At 38.5% G+C, this 20,990-nt stretch overlaps 1 protein-coding gene across 1 annotated transcript in view; it reads left to right on the top strand.

Moving 5' to 3' along the window:
* The window catches only part of MBD2 (methyl-CpG binding domain protein 2), a 76,098-nt gene that overhangs the window by 12,150 nt on the left and 42,958 nt on the right, over positions 1-20,990 (top strand). The window contains exon 2 of the mRNA XM_030867954.3: positions 3,383-3,542. Coding sequence (XP_030723814.1) covers positions 3,383-3,542 — 160 coding nt within the window. The remainder of the gene's footprint in view (positions 1-3,382; positions 3,543-20,990) is intronic.

Genomic DNA, 20,990 nt, shown 5'->3' with positions numbered 1-20,990 from the left:
TGAAGGCAAGCAAAGACATAGTTCAAGTGATGAAATGTTCTAATATGAACCAGAAAAATGTAACTCATGCTTTTGATTTTCATTTAATAGTTACTTTTCTTCAGGGTATTTAGTGGGGAGGACAAGTTAAAGGTGAGATCACAGGTTGGCTCGGGATAGGCAGATCTAGGGGGCAGTTGGTAGGGAAATTTTTTGTGGTTGAAAGTGAAATATTAGTATTTCATTACCAGGATTAGAAGTAATCGCTTTGGGCAGAGAAAACTGAAAGTGACTAATATCCTTCACTAGTCTACTAGAGTTTAAAAAAAAATAATTTCCCTGAGTTACAACTTGATGCTTTTAGAATAAAAGCTTAGTCACATTAAGTCCTGGTGTGTCTGAGACTGTTACCTAACAGCAGCCATCTTAGAGGGCAGACAGATGATAACTTAGTCACTTTAGTGACATACAGTTGTTTTGTTTATCTAGCACTGACTTCCTCGGCCACCACTTCCAGAGTCATTTTGCCGTTGTGCAGTGGTCCCTATGGACAGAATTTCTGCTTAACCATTCCCATGGGCCTTGCCTTTCTAATATGCTTGCCTTCATCTCCTGCAGAGGAAGGTCCCTGGTCTTAAAATCCCTTGGGGCAGCCAGGTTGGCTTTCCTTAAAGCACCAAGCACAAGCTATAGCAGTTACGGAGAAGAAAATGACTTGTAGCACGTTCTGAAGGCAACAGTGTGTATGACCAGTACTTGTAGCTGTGCATTACAGATGCTTGTATCTGTATATCAAGTAGTTTATCAGAATCTTATTTACCAGTAACTGGAATATCTGATTATAAGGACTATATGCCTATTTTAGCTTAATTAAAATTATTCGTAATTATATAAGGATATAATAACAGGGTACTCTTTACCAATTTTTCATTAACTTGGGTTTTTTAGTAATACTTTTTATGTAGTATAAGATTAACCATGAAAATATTTTCCAGTTCAGTTTTTAAATTCCAGACAATGTAAGTTTTATATAAGCATAGACTTTTCTGTTCCATTGTGTCTGCAAATGAAAACATGTTCTTAACTATTCAACTGAGAGGTTTTTTTTTTTGCTCTCAGAAGTTACTTTGTTCAGTACTAGGCTGTATACGTTATGTTTGAGGGTTTTAATAAGGGACATCGTAATTTTTGGTTGTTTACTAATCAAGGGAATGTTTAGAATTGTAATGAAGTAGAATTGAGGGATAGTCGAATTATTTCTAAGTGGGCTTTCAGAATCACAGACAACTTCATAGATGCAGTGATATTTTAGCTGGGCTTGGAGGATTTAATAGTTTTTGTTTTGTTTTGGTTTGTTTTTTTTGCGGTATGCGGGCCTCTCACTGTTGTGGCCACTCCCGTTGCGGAGCATAGGCTCCGGATGCGCAGGCTCAGTGGCCATGGCTCACGGGCCCAGCCGCTCCACGGCATGTGGGATCTTCCCGGACAGGGGCCCGAACCCGTGTCCCCTGCATCAGCAGGCGGACTCTCAACCACTGTACCACCAGGGAAGCCCAGATTTAATAGTTTTATGATAGACAGGATATTGCTTATGCTCAACCTTCCACCTGGAAAGACATGGCTGGAAGGCAAAGGTACATGGCATATTTTGGTGATGTTGAGTTTAGAATGTGAGGTGTGTTCAAGGCTGGTGGGAAAAAGTCAGGGAAAAAAAAAAACGAACAGATGGAAGGTTTTTGATGTTCTGTTAAGGAGGCAAAACTATTTTGTCAGCATTGGGGAGTCTCTGAACATTTAGAACTTGGTATTGGATGTGTGGGCTGAGGGATGGAGCATTGAACATTGTGTTTGGCCTCCTAGCTTGAAGAGTAGTTGCTAAGTAGACAATAATGCTACAGTAGCGGGCAACACAAGAAGATCAGGTTTGGGGGTGGAAGTTTGCAGTGAGCAGAAATGATTCAAGTTTTAAACAGTATTGAGGGTTACGTGCTATTTTATTTTGTGATACTGAGCATATTTGGAAATCTGGATTAGAATGGGAGTTGAGGTTTGTTTCTACATAATTCTATATTCTTTCCTCTGCTGTGTTCTGGTTGTTGTTTGCTTCTTTCTATTCTGTTACATTCTGGTCTTAACTGGTTGTTATCTTCATCTGTAGGCTGAATTCTATACCTTGAATTGTGTTTCAGGAATAGCTATGTCATGTGATTGTGGAAAAAGAATGTTGATACGATCTTCAGTTGTGTTGAAGGCTGTGGTGGCAGAATACCATGGAATTTGTGACAGACTGGGGTGTGTTGATTTGGACTTGACCCAGAGAGAAGTTTTGCTGTTCCAGGGAAACGTAAATTGCTTGGTTTTCCAGCCTTTTCTCTTTTGTCTTCCTGTTGAATTATTTTTCTTTTATTGTAGTCAGCTGGTGCAAGGTTAAGTTCTCAATATGACATGTTGGCTTCTTTGAGAGGTATTTGAGAATTCTCACAATTCTCTTCTGGTGACATATCCCACTGCAGTTTATTCTAGCACATTTGGTTCAGAAAATTTATTAGATGAGACTTTGGGGTATTCTTCCTATAAAATTTTTCTTACATTTCAGTGCAATATGGGAAAAATTTTTTTAGGAAAGACTAGTTTAGTTTAGCCCTCTATATAATTACGGCACTTCTGTCATTTTCCAGCTTCGACAGTTTTTCTTACAGGAAATGAGTTATTCTTGATATCCTTCTCTCAGATAAAAGTTAGGCTAACAAAAGTCATGTCAGCATCATACAAACACATTTGCAAATGTTTGCCTTAGTTTTCTTTCAGTAACGTTAGGGAGCATTTAAATATTGTCAGAAATTCAACACTTTTTTTTCTGTTGTGAATGTTATGAGTTCAAATCGGTAGCGCAAAGATTATATGGGTTCCAAGTGTTGTGTAAATGTGTTGTTAACAGAGTTGTTGACTTTAGAACAATTTGTTTTGAAGTTCTTTGTGATTACTGTTGGCATTGTGTATGTGTAATACAGAAAAAAAGATTTCAAAAATCAGTTTGGAAAATTTGTAAGATTGAAGACGTTTGCAGTGTGCACATTGTGTTGTGCATGCTGTTTGGGTTGGGATTCTGTTAATGGTTGCTGGGTGAGTGACCAGTGGGATAATCGGTATTCACATCTGTTATGTGCTCCAGGGGTGTACCTAGTGGAGTATTATATTAGGTGACACATTATCTCTTTTTACAGGAGATAAAAAGTTCTAATTAAGTTCCTTTAAAACTTCTAATATTTCTTTGAAAAAAATATGTAAAATCGTGATGTGATAGTAATTGGGAGCAGAAAAGAAGGCATGAAGAAAAGGGTTATGTAGTGATCTAGGGTAAATATTGTTGTCTTTTGTACAATTAATGTTATCTTTCTTCTAGTCCAAGTGGTAAGAAGTTCAGAAGCAAACCTCAGTTGGCAAGGTACCTGGGAAATACTGTTGACCTCAGCAGTTTTGACTTCAGAACTGGAAAGATGATGCCTAGTAAATTACAGAAGAACAAACAGAGACTGCGGAATGATCCTCTCAATCAAAATAAGGTTGGTTAATTTACTTATAGCAAATGAATGCTATTCCAGAAGCTCTCCCAAAAGTATCTTACATTGTACTATGTCACTGGAATTTTGGTTGCCTGAATGTCCCAGTTTTTTTTTCACCTCCCCCTCCAAAGCATTTTGACTTATATATCTGATTAATTTTCTGGTAGTTGGCTTACAGAGAGATAGCCTAAGTAAAATTGTGCACAGTTGAAAACAGCATTTCAGTATCTCTCTAGGCCAACATACATCACACTTTTGGCCCATTGGGACTATTTACAAAAGATTTCTTTGTTGATGTTAATTGTCTCCTTTATTCCCCCCCTTAAAATAGTTCCTGTTGCCCAAAAAGAGGCAAAATTTTATTGTGGCGCAAGTATCCTTACCTACCACATAGTTTATACTTACCTGTTAATTTTCAGGATTAGGATTTGAGAAAGAGCAGTTTTTATTTTGACTTTCTGATGATGTTGAGGATAGTGACCTTTAGGAATAATATTCTCATTCTAATACTGTGATTGGAGATTGTTCCATTAGCTCTTATTTTTACTGAGTTGCTTAGTTGATGGTTTATTGTACAGGAATTTAAATGAGTAGCATTTGAATTCTGATGCTAATTTAATTGTATTAAAGCACCCACTATCTGTACAGAGAAAGCTCCCCACCTCCCCGTGGCCCCGAAACAACTAATCTTAGATAACCTTTTTTTCTTTTTCCAGTTTTTTTCCCTCTAAATTTCAGAGAAACACACGTATGTGTGTTGCCACCACCATTGTCTCACACTGACCATGAAAATGGTGGAGGGAAAAGGAAGGGCTTTTCTTTCTAGGTATTTGGTCGATGTAGCCCTGTGTGCCCCTTGGGAGTGCCGCGTTCACTTGAGGAACTGGGGCGGCGTATGGAGTGGGGTGGGCATGGTTTGATGTAGTGGCTCTGCCTCTTAACAGCTCATGCAGTCATGGGCAACTTTATTAACCTCTGATGGCCTCAGATTTCTCATTTGTAAAATTTAGGTAATAAAATCTTTCCTTTAGTTGTTGTGAGGAGTAAACAGGAATTTATGTGAAATTACCTAGCAAGTTCCTTTCCTGTTCCCGTTGTAGCTTCCTAGGCAGGGAGCTACCTCAGTGAACAGTGTTGCCTGGTGGCCAGTGTAGGAAACTTTTCTGACCTGAGCTCTCTTCCTCCTCACCTTTTACTTTTCCTGGAGAATATGGGATCTCTGCTTCGTATCCCTCTTTTTTTTCAGAATTCAGCTTAACAGTTGTCTTTTTTTTTAAACAATAGTTTGATTTCCAAAAAAATGGTGTGGAGGTGAGAATGCACTGTTTCCTCACATACTGCGTTAGTTACCTGGCATGGTTTCCAAAGGGGCATCAGCAAGTACCATGTTTAGCGGCAGAGTGGGAAGGGAAGGCTGGAATTGCCTCCGTATCGCTTAACTATGGTGTTACTGTGGGTTGATGGTTCTGAAGGTGTTAAGGAGGGTATGAGTTAGTGGTAGGAGTCGGGGGGTGCTCAGGTTGGGACCTTGAGTGTGTTGAGGCGAAGCTGGGTGATTTCAGCTTAAGAAAGTCTTTATTCTGGGCTTATTTTGCTGCTTAGATGTACGGAGGAAAATCACTATTTATTTTTCTGAAACTGCCTTTTTAAAACTCTGAACAGTGCTGGATGTCTTTTGAAGGGGCTTAAATATTTATGAAATGAATGGAATGCTTTCAAACTACTCTGTTGTTACCAGAATCACAGTTAAACTGCGCTAAGTGTAATATGAAGATATACTTCCTGGTAGTTATGATTCACTAAAAACCTAAAACTAATTCGTCTCTTTAGTTTGTATGCACCTTTCCGCTCTAGCTGCGCTGGACTGCTCATCATCCTGCACCGTGGCATGTGCTTTCAAGATTCTGCTTGCTCATGTGCTGTTTCCTCTGCTTGGAGTGTGCTTCCCCCTTCCCCTCCATCTGCTGGACTGCTCCTCGTCCAAGGCCCAGCTCCACTGTCTCCGTCTCTGTGAAGCCCGCTCTGCACCCTCCAGGCAGAACCAGTCCTTCCTTCCATAATGCCTCCCTGGTGCTTGGCCGTTGTATTTGTGATCGCTTGTCGGCTTCAGCTAGAGTGTGAGCTCCGTGAGGGCAGGGTCCGTGTCTTTTGTTTTGTTTTGGTATATTTAGTCCAAAGCCTAGCATACGGTAGGTACTTAATAAATGTTTGCTGAATGTTTGTGTATTATTCACCTCATTCCAGAAGTTTATAGTGGTCATAAATGTTTACTGAATAAATTAATATACCATGCATATTTTGGAAATGCCTTTTATTATCATTGTTTTCTGAAGCTCTCTGTCTGAATTTTGGGGGGCCTGATTTATTTTTGTATCTGATTTTATTTTAGTTGAGTAGACAGAAGATGGAGTTTTTCCTTTTTTTTTTTCTTTCAAGTACGCTCTCTTTTGGAGTAACATCAACATTAAATATCTCTATAAAGCAGAAAACATGTTTGTGGGTAATTAATAATAACTATATTAGGTATTTTTTTATAATAATACAGTATAGAGAAAATTCAGAGATTTAAAGTGATAAACAGGAATCTGAAGTAGTGTTTTGCTATGTAGTTGTGAACCTGGCTGAAGTGCTTTATTAATTGTATTATTATTTCTTAGTATTCACTGGTTTGTTTTATTTTTTGAGATTCCACATGTAAATGATAACATACAGTATTTGTCTTTCTCTGTCTGACTTATTTCATTTAGCATAATACCCTCCAGGTCCATCCATATTGTTGCAAATGGCAAAATTTCATTCTTTTTTTATGGCTGAGTAGTATTCAGGGGTGTGTGTGTGCGTGTGTGTGTATCTGTATCTTTATATATCACATCTTCTTTATCCATTCATCTGTTGATGGATGCTTAGGTTGCTTCCATATCTTGGCTATTGTAAATGCTGCTTGTGAACATTGGGGTGCATGTATCTTTTCAAATTAGTGCTTTCGTTTTCTTCGGCTGTATACCTAGGAGTGAAATTTTTTTAAAGACTCGTATCTTTAAAGAATTAGAAATGTAATGAACAAAATAAACTTTGAAACAGGCTAAATTGTTTATATTGACTGATTATAAACTGTGATTTTAATGTATCTTTTATATCAAAGGGGAATTTACTGGGTGAATATCTTCAGGTGTGTTTGGAAAAATATCTTTCGAAGATCTTTGCAAAATGGTTTTTAATTCTTTTAGGATTGGTGGGTACAATGGAGTGGACATTATCTTTCGATTGATACTTACTAAGGTTTTTGCAGTATCTATTCCCGTTTGTCTCAAACTCAGTCTTAACCTTACCCTGAAAATCTGTTCCATTATTGATCACATTGTACCTTATTGATTTTCTTGCCACTGCCTTGATTATTTCCAGCCGCTACTTCCGTCTCTTCAGCTGATAAAGCAGAATTGAAATATCGAGTATGTTACTAAAGATATTCCATTAGGTTAATGGAAAAAGACTAGAGACAGATTTGGAAGTCATCAACCTAGAGTTGATATTTGAAGTCATGAGCAGCTTTCTCAAAGCTTACTCAGAGGGAGAAGTTGTAGAGCAGCACCATCAATAGCAGTTTCTGTGATGATGGAGACGTTTTAGCCACCAGCCACATTTGGCTGCTGAGTACTTGAAATGTGGCTAGTGTGATTGAATAACTGAACTTTTAGGGTTTTCTTTTGCGGTACGCGGGCCTCTCACTGCTGTGGCCTCTCCCGTTGCGGAGCACAGGCTCTGGACGCGCAGGCTCAGCGGCCATGGCTCACGGGCCCAGCTGCTCTGCAGCATGTGGGATCCTCCCGGACCGGGGCACGAACCTGTGTCCCCTGCACCGGCAGGCGGACTCTCAACCACTGCGCCACCAGGGAAGCCCTGAACTTTTAGTTTTATTTAAAGGTTAAGTAGCCATATGTGCCTAGGGCCTACCGTATTGGACTGCACAGTTCTAGAGCTATGCCTCTCAATACAACTTTTGCTTCGAAAGCTGAATATTGTCTAGGTATTTATGCAGGCTTTGCTTTTTCAAAGAGGAGATGTTTCAGTGTTTTAGAGATACGATCCTCAACATTTTATGAAGGAAGTTAATTTCTTAAAAAGATACATTTCTTTAAGAATTAGAGAACAGTCTTAAGATTGGGTAAAGAAGAGTACGGTGTTTCTCAGCACAGGATATGTGTAAGGAACTTGAGCAGCTTGGTTTTCTTGCTAGGAATTTATTTTAATGTTTCAGATGTGTAAATATTAAACTGAATTCCTTGTGTTTCTAGCTCTTAACAATACTGAAATGTTTATGAATTAAATCTACAAAACTAATAAAATTCCAGTTCCCTAACATTAACGTGGATATATTTTACAGCTTGCTCACAATATGAATATGGTGTGGAACAAATTGTATTTTAGCCTGACTTGTCAACTCTGCTAATACCTTGGAAAGACTCAGTTCTTTCATCACATTTCACACATTTGAAACATTTGGAAATAAAGAGCATTATGTTCTCTTGAAGGAATTAATTGTATAAGTCTGCCATTATTTTCTCATGAATTACCTTGGTTTATGGTACTGTGCTATTGTGATTATAAACACAGCATTGGATTCTGTATGGTTGTGTCCTAAGTACTTAATCAAACCATCTAGCAGGTGTTTGCTTTAATTATCTTCAACAAAATAATAACAAATTCTTGTAGAGAGCTAATGTATCTTGGGAGCAATATTGGTGCAAGTTGAGAAACTTAAGTGAGCTGGTGGTAATGGTGGAAGTCAGATTGGGTATTGGATAGGTGAATATCCAGTAGGTGTGATTTGGGAAAAGGGGAGACTTGAAGTAGGGAGAGCAGTTTGAGTTGTTTTAGTCCAGAAAAATAATGATGGCTTGAATTAATGCTGTATTAGGAGGTATGAAAAGGTGTGAGACTCAGTCAACAGAAATTAGTAGATATGAGTACCTGATGATTGTAGAGAGAGGGAATTGTTGATGCTAGCTACAATTCTGGCTTGAGTCACTTGGGACAGGGGTCAGTAGGAAGTAGGACAAGAAGAGCAGGTTTGGGGAGGGGGCTGGTGAGGAAGATTGAGTTAAAATACTTTTGTTTCTTGGACGTCTGAAAAGAAATTGTGGACCGCCAGGGTTTCCCAGGTCACACTTCGAGAACTCCTGTCATAGTGGTTTGCTAAAACATATTGAGATCGCCCAACATAGGGGCAAACAGAAAAGTATCTTGTCACACTGTAGGCAGTGAATAAATTAGTTGTGTGGGGAGTAAGAAGGAACTTCCAGAAAGGTAGTAGGAGAATGAAGAGAACGTGGTGTTATAAAAGCCTAGGAAAGATTTTTGGTTAGATGCCGTGGAGAGATCAAGGAGGATAAAGACTTTGTAGTATTCATTGGATTTTCAAATTAGAAGTCACCTTGTGACTTTGATATAACCAGCTTTTGAGGGATAGAAGGACCAGAAGTCATATTTAGAATGCCAGAAAGTTTCTGGGAAATGAGGTATTAGAAGCAAAAATGTAGCCTGCTGTTTCAAAAGTTTAAAAAAATTTTATTTGATATTATTATTTGATTAGGATTTGCACACATGGTAGAAAGGATATTCAGTGAGAAACATCTCTCTCCTCTTTCAGCCTCTCAAGCTCCGCCTCTTCCCTAGAGGAAACGGTTGTTAACCAGTGGGGTTTTGGTGTGTCCTTTCAGAGCGTGCGTGCATTTCTGCATCTCCCCATAAAATGGTTAGACTACTCTTGTGAAGCTTGAATGAGAGCTAGAGGAAAGAGGACAATATTCAGAAGAGAATGCACCATCAAGGAACATTATTATTATTATTATTTTTCCTGTAAACGTTGAAAGAGACCAACTTGGCAGGAACCAGTAGAGTTAGGGAGGTGTCTAACCTGAGAGTCCACGTTTCAGGATGCTCTTCAGGAACCTTTGTAATGTGTGTAATACTTTCTGTTATGAATTTTTAAAAATTAATTTATTTTTGACTGCGTTGGGTCTTTGTTGCTGCATGCATGTGGGCTTTCTCTAGTTGCAGTGAGTGGGGACTGCTCTTTGTTGCGGTGCACAGGCTTCTCACTGCGGTGGCTTCTCTTGTTGCAGAGCGCGAGCTCTAGGCGTGCGGGCTTCAGTAGTTGTGGCTCACGGGCTCTAGAGCGCAGGCTCAGTAGTTGTGGTGCACGGGCTCAGTTGCTTCGTGGCATGTGGGACCTTCCCGGACCAGGGCTCGAACCCATGTCCCCTGCATTGGCAGGCAGATTCTTAACCACTCCGCCACCAGGGAAGCCCGTTATGAATTTTTTAAGGAAAAAGTCTATCTTCATCAACTTCTTAAAGGAGACTGTAGCCGAAAAAGTTAATAACTACTGTTTTACAGACAGGAAGAGGGAGTAAGGCTTTGGCAGAAGATGTTAAAAGACCAGCTCATTTGCTGTAGCTCAAATTAGGCATTTGTTTAACTGATTAGGAATTTTTCAGTTATTGAAGTAGCACCTTAGAGGGGTGATTTATTTCTGTCCTAGGGACCCCATTGTCAACCAGCACTAAAGGGCCCTGTGGTAGGATCAGTCTGATTACCAACTCCTGGTATTGTGGTAAGAAGTACCCCTTGGCTTCTACCTTCCTAGAATCTTTCCATCCAAACTGAAAACAGAGACCTCATTCCTTATATCAACATTCCTGGCCTATCGGGAAAGTAAAATCTTTCCCAAAGATGCTGGTGCTTTTTTCATCACTGTGTTAAGCCCTTGCTGAACAGAGTGTCTTTTGGTCTCTCTCTGTTGGATATAGTTGGGGGTGGAAGGAGGGGAGAGTAGATTACAGCTGATGAATCCAGCATTTCTAGGCCTTGAAGTCCTTACAGGGGATTACTGGCATCTCACTTAAGTGTGGGCCACTCTTGAGAACAGGTTTCTGTTAATTGGAAATGAAATTGACAGAAGCGGAAGTGAGGAGCAAGTAGCTGTCAACAGTAGCACAATGAGGAACGACGATGGCCTAGACACATGTGCTGATAGAAGTGAATAGACCCTAGTTCTGTTGTGAATATAGACTTGACAGAATTTACTAATGAATGGGTTGTGAAAGATGACAGAGAAGACTCAAAGTGTGAGCCCTTAGATTTTAGATAGATTGAGTGACTGGGTGGATTGGATTGCCATCTACTGAGATTGCCTTAGGAAAGAATTTATATGGGTGAATACAATAATTTCAACCTCGAATATGCAGAGTTTGAGATGCTTATTAAACATCCAAATGGACATGTCATGTCATGTGTGTATACTAATTGAGAGGTCTGAGCTGGAAAGTCATTAGCACGTAAGTAGTGTTCCAAGTAATGGGACTGGAGTTTATAGATAGGTAGATAGATAGATAGAAGGATCCAGAACAAAGCTCTGAGAAAGTCTGGTAATTAAAATTGGGTTAGAGTAGAAGGAATCAGCAAAGTGGATTGTGAAAGAATGGCTAGTAAGGTAGGAGAGACATAGAAGAGGAGAAGGTTTCCAAAAAAAGAGTGGTCTGTTACATTGATTGTTGCTGAAAGTTTGAATGGAGGAAGACAGAAATTTCCATTGAGTTTGGCAGCATGAAGGTTATTAATAACCTTGATAGCAGTAGTTTCAGTGGGAAGAGAAGCTAGATTGGATTGGGCTGAAGGTGAATGAGAGTTAAAATTGTCAGCATGGACAATTCTTTCAATAAATTTTCTTGGCTAGGAAGGAGAATCACTAGATAGTAGATGAAAGGGATGCTGATTTGGGTAATCTCCCATTTTAATGATTGTCAAAAGGATAAGAATGGGGTCTATAGCACAAGTGGAAAAACCACAGAGGGCAAGAAAGTTAAGCATATTTGCAGTGTAATAACAATGATGATGGACCATGGAATCTATACTGGGTAGGGAGGAATGTGAAAGAGGTTATGGAAGAGGAAGAAATATGATCAGTCAGTGGATGGGAAATATTGATGGGTTCAAGGAATGCAGAGAGTAAGTCCTCTGTGAGTTACAAGGATAGGAAGTAGAAATTGGACAGTTGGACGCTTGATTGAGATATTGGAGATGGTGTAGTTACTAGTGTTGGGAAGCCTGTGCCTGTAGTGTTAGGTGGGCGAGGTTGGGTGGACAAATAGGTCAGAGGACTCAGGATGTTGGGTGGAATATCCACATGGATAGTGAGGCCTTTAAGAATGACAAGAGTTGGGGTGGAGAGGAAAACGTGAAACAGAAACTAAAGTCTTTAGTGAATAAGGAGAAAGCAGGGACAAAGGGTAGACAGTAGTATAGTCAGATCCTATGAGCTTCAGAGGAGCTCCTGTTTTTGGAGGAGGAAAAATAGATGATTTGAGAAAGATGGGGAGAAAGGAGGCAATTACCACTTCCTGACCCTCAGATATGTAGTTGTAAGAGAGAGAGAAAAAACTCTTTCTCTTTAAATTTGAAAGAACTTTAGGGGAGATAGGATCTTTGAGGGACAGCCAAGTTTCAGTAAGCCCAGCATCTTGAAAAAATGTTTAAAGAAAATATTGAGGGTATAGGAGAGCCTGCTGATCAGTCACTCGAGTGTACAGTGCAAGGACTGGGGGGGTAGGATGGGTAAGGTGGGGGGTTGGTTTTCAAATGTCAGATGGTTAAATCAATGTAATTATTCATGACTGGAATTTTTAAGGTATGAAATGCAATAGGATAGAAAATAGTGTCCATCCCACTTAGTAAGGATAAGTATTTTAGGTGACTTTTGTGATACACACCCTTGTGTATACTAAGTCATGATGTAAAGTATATATTTCTACTCTTAGTTAAAGTCAAAAAAGTTTGAGAGCCATTGAACTATGACGTGGATGTACAGAATATTTTGGAGATGAGTACTGGGTGATGACCTATGATCTGGGGGACTTGGCTGTTTGGTTATTATGAAGATAGGATGTGGGGTGTGATGGGATTAATTTTGATAATTGCTAGAGCAGAGTATACAAACATTTGAAATATTATTGTCCTGACTTTTTAGAAAGGAGGTACATATACCTCTGCCAGATAACTATTGTAAGTGAACTCAGAAGAACTTTCTTAGGCAGGTAGGACCTGTCTGGAACTCTGAGCCCCAAAAGAACAGGCTTTATTCCTGCCTTAGTTCCCAGCCTCCTACATGAGTGATCTGCTACAGGACTACTCAGCACAGTATGGGCTCCTTAAACACCTTTGCTTACCTCCCTAAGAGAGAATAGTTTTACCATTTGGGACAGGCTGAATTCTCACTAAACTTTTTAGGATTCAAGTTGATTAACTCTGTTTATCTCCAAGTTAATATTCTTCTTTTTTTTTTGGATGTGTTGGGTCTTCATTGCTGCGCGAGAGCTTTGTCTAGTTGCGGAGAGTGGGCTTCTCATTGTGGTGGCTTCTCTGGCTGTGGAGCACAGGCTCTAAGCGTGCGGGCCTCAGTAGTTGCAGCATGCAGGCTCAGTGGTTGTGGCTCGTGGGCTCTAGAGCGCAGGCCCAGTAGTTGTGGCGCACAGGCTTAGTTACTCCGCAGCGTGTGGGATGTTCCTGGACCAGGGATCGAACCCGTGTCCCTTGCATTGGCAGGCGGATTCTTAACCACTGTGCCACCAGGGAAGTCCTATTATTCTTACCAATTAAACTTACACCAACTTTGAGTTGGTGTAACAACCAAGAGATAACCTGTCTCATCTCTATAACTTACCTGTTGACATCCTGTTAACCCTGCACTTTGGCCCAAGGTTTTAATCTCCATACCAGTCTCCTTTATCTAGACCACTGCTAAATTTTAGGTTATTTTACTATACAGATGAGAAGTTGTTATGGCCAGTAAGTTATAGTGAGATGATCGAAGTTTTCAGATCCATAATGAAGAACATTCTTCCTAAACCGTGGCTCTCTAGGAGCAATATGGCATGCTTTCTGCCAATGTATAGTTTGTTTTGATGTCTTAATCTCATGTTGGCAGTCTGCTGAGTTATACGTTTTTTGTACTCTTTATTTCCCATTATTTCATGGTATAACATCACTATAATTGACAGTGACTTTGCCAAAAACACCATCTGAGGATTTATTTTCCCATGGGATGTTTGTGTAGGACTGGCTGTGTATCTATAAGCATAACTTCATGTTAAATACTAATAAATGGAACAAGTCTGGGGATTATTTTACATTGGTAATCTTGAGGTATATAATACAGATGACTATGCTTAATAATTTTGACATGGATATCATAGACCATGTTGAGTTAATAATTTCCACTTTACGTAGTAGCGTGGGTACGTTTCAGTCTGACAATGAGTATTCAGGAGTAAGGGCTGCATAACACAAGACCTTACATGTAACAGACATTTTATGCATCATTTATTCCACAAAAAATATTTAGCACATTCTGTGTGCTCAGACATTATTCCAGATTCTGGAAATATAGTAGAGGAAGCTTATGTGTTTGTGGAGCTTATTATTCTAGTGGTATGACAAACTAATACACAATTTAAGTATTAAATGCTACACAGTAAATTAAGTAAGAATGGTTGAGATTGACTAGGTGGCTATTTTAGGCTGAGTGATCAGGAAAGCTTTTTGGAGGGTGTGAGTTTTGGCCAAGATCTGAATGAGAAGGAATCAGCTCTATAAAAACCAGAGGGAAGGGCTTCCCTGGTGGCGCAGTGGTTGAGAGTCCGCCTGCCGATGCAGGAGACGCGGGTTCGTGCCCCGGTCGGGGAAGAGCCCACATGCCGCGGAGTGGCTGGGCCCGTGAGCCATGGCCGCTGAGTCTGCGCGTCCGGAGCCTGTGCTCCGCAACAGGAGAGGCCACAACAGTGAGAGGCCCATGTACCGCAAAAACAAAACAAAACAAAACAAAAAATAAACCCCCGAGGGAAAAGTGTTCTAAGCAGAGGGAATAGCCAGTGCAAAATCCTCAAGGCCGGATACATTTAGCATATGAGGGGAGAAAGTAGGCCATGGTGGCTGGAGGTTAGTGAGTGGGAAAGGGGTACTTGGTGAGGTCAAGGAAGAAGACAAACCTAATGACAGGACTTGGGAGGCCACCATAAGGAGTGGTATGGAATGCTTATTTGTGGACTTTATGTAGGGAGTGATATGCTCTCTGGCTGCTGTGTGGAGAATATACTGTAGAGGTGTAGAAGTGGGAGCTGCGGGCCAGTTATAGCAGGAGGCTGTTTACCCAGGCTGGGATGATGATGCCTTGGACAGTGGTCGTTTAATGAATAAAGAAAGAGTAAGATGTAGCAAGAGACACTAGAACTACAGTTGACCTTTGAAAAACACATTTGAACTGCATGCATCCACTTACATGCAGATTTTTTTCCATAGTAAATACCGCAGTACTGCACGATCAGCAGTTGGTTGAATCCGTGGGTGCAGGACCATGGATCCAGAGGGCTGACTATAAGTTATATGCCAATTTTCATTTGTGCAGAGGGTTGACGCCTAAACTCCCGCGTCGTTCAAAGGTCAACTGTATTTAGTATTCCAGAGAACTTCTGATTTTCTCATATGCAGAAATATCCTTAATAAATAAATAAAGGATATTTATCTTTAGCTGATGAATGAAGATAATGAACAAGTTATTAACAACTAACAGCACTGGTCCATGTTTTGGCTGATTTGAGGTAGGTATTTATATGGATTGTATAAAGATTGCTAGGAAGCAGAAAGTGAACAGAAGAACTTTAGCCATGTTAGCAATAGACTTGCTGATGAGAGTATACTGTTCAGTATGAGAGCAGGTTTAGCATGTTATAAGTTAGTACCTCAAAGGTATCAAAGTACAATAGACCTTTTGGGAGGGTCTGGCTTGGCCTTTGTGCTAATAGTGAAGGTAGACTTGGGGACATAGGTGCCCATGGTATGGTTTTGTCAAGATTTATTTTGGATGCTTGGTTTTCTGTCAACAATTGAGTGAATTTCACCAGGTTTTATAGGTCTTGAAGAGTTAGCTGACTTTGTAGACGCTAGGTCAGCGAGAGAATGAAGCCCTACAGAAAACGATTTGGGTGACTGTTTCCATAATTCTAGGGATGTGTACTCAGCTAGTGCCAACACAGATGTAAAGGAGATAATGAATTCCATGCAGTTGATGCCTTAGTTTGAGTAGAGCTGTTCTGGTTGAAACTCATTAATCTTTTGCCATCTGTCCTTGAATGACCCCATATTAACTAAAGCTCCAAGAAGTTATTTTTTCAAACAAAACTCTTCAAAACTTGATTTCAATGATGAATTTCAAACCTCCACTTCTTCAATTAACTACAAGTATATGTCCTTTTTTAATGAGCTCAAAGTATAGTACACCCATTTCATTATTTTTTTTAATATTCCGTTGATCTCCTTAAAAAGGTAATATCTTATTCCTCATTTAGGATATTACATGAAGTGGATTTTCAGTACAAAATCATAGATCCCAGGTATATTTTTCTTTTTGCAGAAACCTATGAAGCTTGCACAACCTTCTGCATCTACTAAAACCCACTGAGTTGTATACTTTAAAATGGTGAATTTTATGGTGTGTGAATTATATAAAAAACTGAAGGATTGTAAAGCACTTTGTAAAGCTTTTGATTTTTGTGGAAACGCATTAGCTGTTGGCTACTGTGCATATTCTGGAGAAAGTCCGAAATTACATTTTGAGGATAATCTTGTTTCGACCTGAAGATACCACTCAGGCTCCTCTGTGTGTGAAGCAGCAGATGGCTTCCCTTATGGGAAAGCTTAATAGGTCAAGTTTCTAAATTTTAGTAGCATGTTCAATAACATGTTAGTGCTGATAATAAAAATAGCTCCTATTTCTTCAGAATTCATGTGCCAACATGACTGTAAACTCTACACGTATTTTGTTAATTGTCATCTTATCTCTACCCTGAGAATGTAAGCTCTGAGGGATTTTGGTGTTTTGTGAGTGATACTATACCCAGCCTACGGTCAGTACCTGGCAGATGGTAGGCACTCAGTGTTTGTTCAGTGACTGAATGAAAGCTGCATGAGCTTTCATTATCATACATGAATTATCTTGTTTGATCTTTATAAGAATCTTATGAATAGTTATTGTATTTACCCTCATTTACAGATGAGGAAAGTGACCTTAGAAAAATAAAGTCTTTGCTTCTCAAATTGGGGCATGAATATCTCTTGGGGATATGCAGAGCCACAGAATTAAAATGATACTTAAATGATCAGTTTTCTTTTTTTCCTTTTGTGTTTGTTGTTGCTTTTTTAAATTGAAGTATAGTTGCTGTACAATATTATATGTTACAGGTGTATAATATATGATTCACAGTTTTTGAAGGTTACTCTATTTATAGCCATTATAAAATATTGGCTGTATTTGCCATGTTGTACAGTATATCCTTGTAGCTTATTTTATACCTAAGAGTTTGTACCTCTTAGTCCCCTACCCCTATATTGCCCCTCCCCCTTCCCTCTCCCCACTGGTAACCACTAGTTTGTTCTCTGTATCCGTGAGTCTGCTTCTTTCTTGTTATATTCACTAGTTTGTTGTATTTTTTAGATTCCACATACAAGTGATATCATACAGTATTTGTCTCTCTCTGTCTGACTTATTTCACATAGCATAATGCCCTCCAAGTCCATCCATGTTGCTGCACATGGCAAAATTTCATTCTTTTATGGCTGAGTAGTATTCCATTGGAGGTGTCCAGTTTTGTTGAAGCATTTTGGGTAGGAGAGCAACATTTTTACATTAAAACAAACATGGCTAATTTCTAAAATAAAATGCAAAATTTGCATGCATTTTAAAGATAAAATGAATCCCCTAGGCGCTTGTTATAGAATATGTGCAGTTCTGAACTATCATACTGTTTCAAAGCTAGGCTGAGGAAAGTGGTATTTAGAATATATAGTTTAAGTTCCTGCTGTTCAAACTATGCTATGTGGAGGCTTAACATGGTATACACAGCATGGGTGGTTTTAAAGGAATTATTTCTGTATCCTTAGGTTCTGAGAATGTACCTGAGATAGAGGTACAGGTTCTTTTTTCCCCAGTTCCTCTTCCATAGTCAACTCTCTCCCATTTTATAGAAGAGTATATAATACTTTTCTCGCTTGTGTGCAGTTTTACCATGGTATAAAATGTTTGACCTCCAGTAAAGGGACAATTTGAAATATTGGTGTTGATACTGAGAAAATGAATGACTTGGTAATTGTCAAATCTTTCTACTAGTACAGTTCTTTGCCCACAATAAAATTTACAGAGGACTTAATGTAGATGTCAATTATTGAAATTTTTGATCGTTTGCTATGTGATATTTTGACATATAACTCAAAAGAAGTCCAAAAAATTGACAGACAGACTAAAACTATTCATTTATGTGAACAAGGTTTCTTAGTGTTACATCTATCAAAAAATGAAGAATAGGAATAGAATCGGTATTAAATCTTATTCTGTTCTAGCAATTGGGACTACTCATCTAAGGCTATGGAGTTAATTTTTAAATAAATTATTTTCATGTATAGTTTTTATCTCTTATATTTAATAATTATTTATTAAAATGTATAATTTACTGTTTTTGGTCAGTTATATACTAATAATTGTAATAAACCAGAAAAAAATTTTTTTTATCACTAAGAACTTTAAGGTCACAGAAAGTTAAAAAAATAACTTTATGATGTATAAATGATTAATTAAAGGTTTTCAAGTTTAAAATGAATAATTCTGGGAATGGAATTGTTCAAAGGGAAAAAGGAGTATAATAAATGTATTACTACTGAAGATTTTGTTTATGTATACATGGCTGATGGCGGGTATATTTAGATTCTGTTAGCTGCATTTTAACATGATGTAACAGTTTATTATTAAAGTGTCAGTATTTAAAATACCTTAGCTCATCCTCCCCAACTCTTTTTTTTAATTTAATTTTATTTATTTTTTTATACAGCAGGTTCTTATTAGTCATCTACTTTATACATATTAGTGTATACATGTCAATCCCAATCTCCCAATTCATCCCCCACCCCCGCTCCCCAACTCTTTACATTAAAAATGTGAAATACTTCAAAATGTAGGTGGGGTATATATATTTGCAAAAAATTTTTAAGGGTAGGAATGAAACAGTATTTGAAAACGACCGGTTTACGAAACATGCTCTGCATCACCTCTTTAGTTATCCTCTCTTCTACCCTTAATCACGTTAGATCACTGAAAGTTTACACAGTAATCCGAACACTCTGGTTTAGTCCTTTTCAGAATCATCTTCACTGAGTTGTCCTTTAAATATGTTCTTGGCTTTTATGGAAGGTCATTGGAGAAAGAAAAAGCATTTGAAATCTGCTAAATATTTGTTGTGATGTTAAGTGTCTTTAATTTTTTTTCTAGGTTTAATACCAGGACAGCTTTTGTTTTCCTCATTAATTGGTATGCTTCCTCCCTTCTGAGTGTGATATCTATGTAATTTAATATTTCTTTTTTTCATCCACACCCCTAGAAAGTTCAGATCCACATTTGATGCTCAGCTCTAGTATCAATCACTGTTAACCTTTTCAAAAGGAAATTTGTTTTCTCCTTGATTTTTAAAAATTAATTTTAAAATTAATTTTTATTGCGTATTTGTCCTTTGTGAGTTTTAAGAGCCATCTCAGATATTTATTGGAAAGAGATTAAGTAAAAATTAAAAAATTTTTTTAAAACATTTATTTTTGTATTCATCCCAGAGGGATAGAATGAACCCTCAACAATTATTTCAGTTATTTGAATACTTCCAGCTTAATATACACATTATTATAAAATACATTAAATTTTGATTTGAGTGCTACCCTGTATACTGAGAAGATTTATCAAAGGTTGGAAACTTTATTAGAATATGTGTGTTTGTCAAATTAGGTTGTTTCTTTTTTTGCGGCACGCGGGCCTCTTGCTGTTGTGGCCTCTCCCGTTGCGGAGCACAGGCTCCGGATGCGCAGGCTCAGTGGCCATGGCTCATGGGCCTACCCGCCCCGCGGCATGTGGGATCTTCCCGGACCGGGGCGCGAACCTGTGTCCCCTGCATCGGCAGGCGGACTGTCAACCACTGCGCCACCAGGGAAGCCCTGTCGGTTTAGTTTTATGATATAAGGAACTTCTATTTTACTTTTTCTTGTATTGAAAGGGAAGATTTCAAATACATGAATAGCTTTAACTTGTCCCATAAAAGAAGTGTTGGCTTTATAACTCCTAAGTTCATGGCAGATTGGTAGTTATTTAGAAAAACTCAGACAACAACTGGGCGTGAATTAACAGTGACTCTTTGACAGTCCTCAGGGGAGAATGGTAATAAAATTTACTGTTTTTGTGACAGTTTCTGGGAAAACCAGTTCGTCCAGCTTCTCAGATTATTCTACACGATACTGCTGTAGAATACAAAATTAATTAGTAAAAAATTCTTTCTGCCTTCAGAGCTTTCAGGCCAGTTTAAAAGAGAAAAAATAATAGAAACCAAAATAAGATAAAAGAAGAGCAAGGCAGCACACTCTTGAATAATCTCATTCCATGCCACTGGGAAATGAATTGTCTCATTGTCAGACAATGGAAGTTAATGGTGTATTTTGAATACTTTTAGCCAGTAAATAAATTTTTATTAATTGTACCACAAACATAAGTTAATGAAAAAAATATCAATCTAACCATTGTAGCACAGGTCGTTTTACATGTTCCATGCTTCCTTCCAGTCTGTGTGGATTCAGGATTTTATAGTTTTGAATAGTTTAGGCTAGTCTGTGCTTCCTCCAGTCATTCTTTGTAACAATGAGAATCTTACAGGCTCGACTGTGTTTGCTCATACAAACAGTTGTTATATACTTCTTTGTCTACTGATGCCATCTTCATTATAATACCAGCAGAGTTTATTGTTCTTTATTAAAGAACAAAAACATTAAAAACCAAACAAGATATTGTTTAGTGGAAGATACTAATTATAACTAATCAGTGACAGGATAAGTTCTTCATAAGCATTTATGTGTTAAACTTCTTTAGGATTGAATATTGACTATGTTATAGGTTGGATGGCTTCACTTAGGACCTCAGGATGCTCTAGATGTCATAAATCAGAGGGATCCAAACCGGTGCATCACAGAATTACTAGGAGAGCTTTAAAAAATACACATTTCCGGGCCTCACACTTTTCAGAGATGGCATCCTAAGTGGTTATTTTGCAGCCTGTTGGTCAAATTTCCACACCTCTAAGTTTTTTGGAAAACCATAAAGATAAGAAAGTGAAATGCCTGAGAAATAATATTAAAAGTTATTAAAGATGAATATGTCTCTTAAAGGTAAGCACATACATGGGGAGAAAATTGAGTGCAAGAAATGACAAGCATGCCCAGTAGGTACAGAAGATCAGTGTGTGTGTGTGTGTGTGTGTGTGTGTGTGTGTGTGTGTGTGTGTGTTTGCGGCTGGGTGTAGAGGTATATTTAATAGTGAG

Source organism: Globicephala melas, chromosome 13, assembly GCF_963455315.2.
Source record: "Globicephala melas chromosome 13, mGloMel1.2, whole genome shotgun sequence".
In the NCBI taxonomy this organism is placed as follows: domain Eukaryota; kingdom Metazoa; phylum Chordata; class Mammalia; order Artiodactyla; family Delphinidae; genus Globicephala; species Globicephala melas.
Note: the sequence above shows the minus strand (reverse complement) of the source record. Positions and strands in the feature narration are given on the sequence as shown.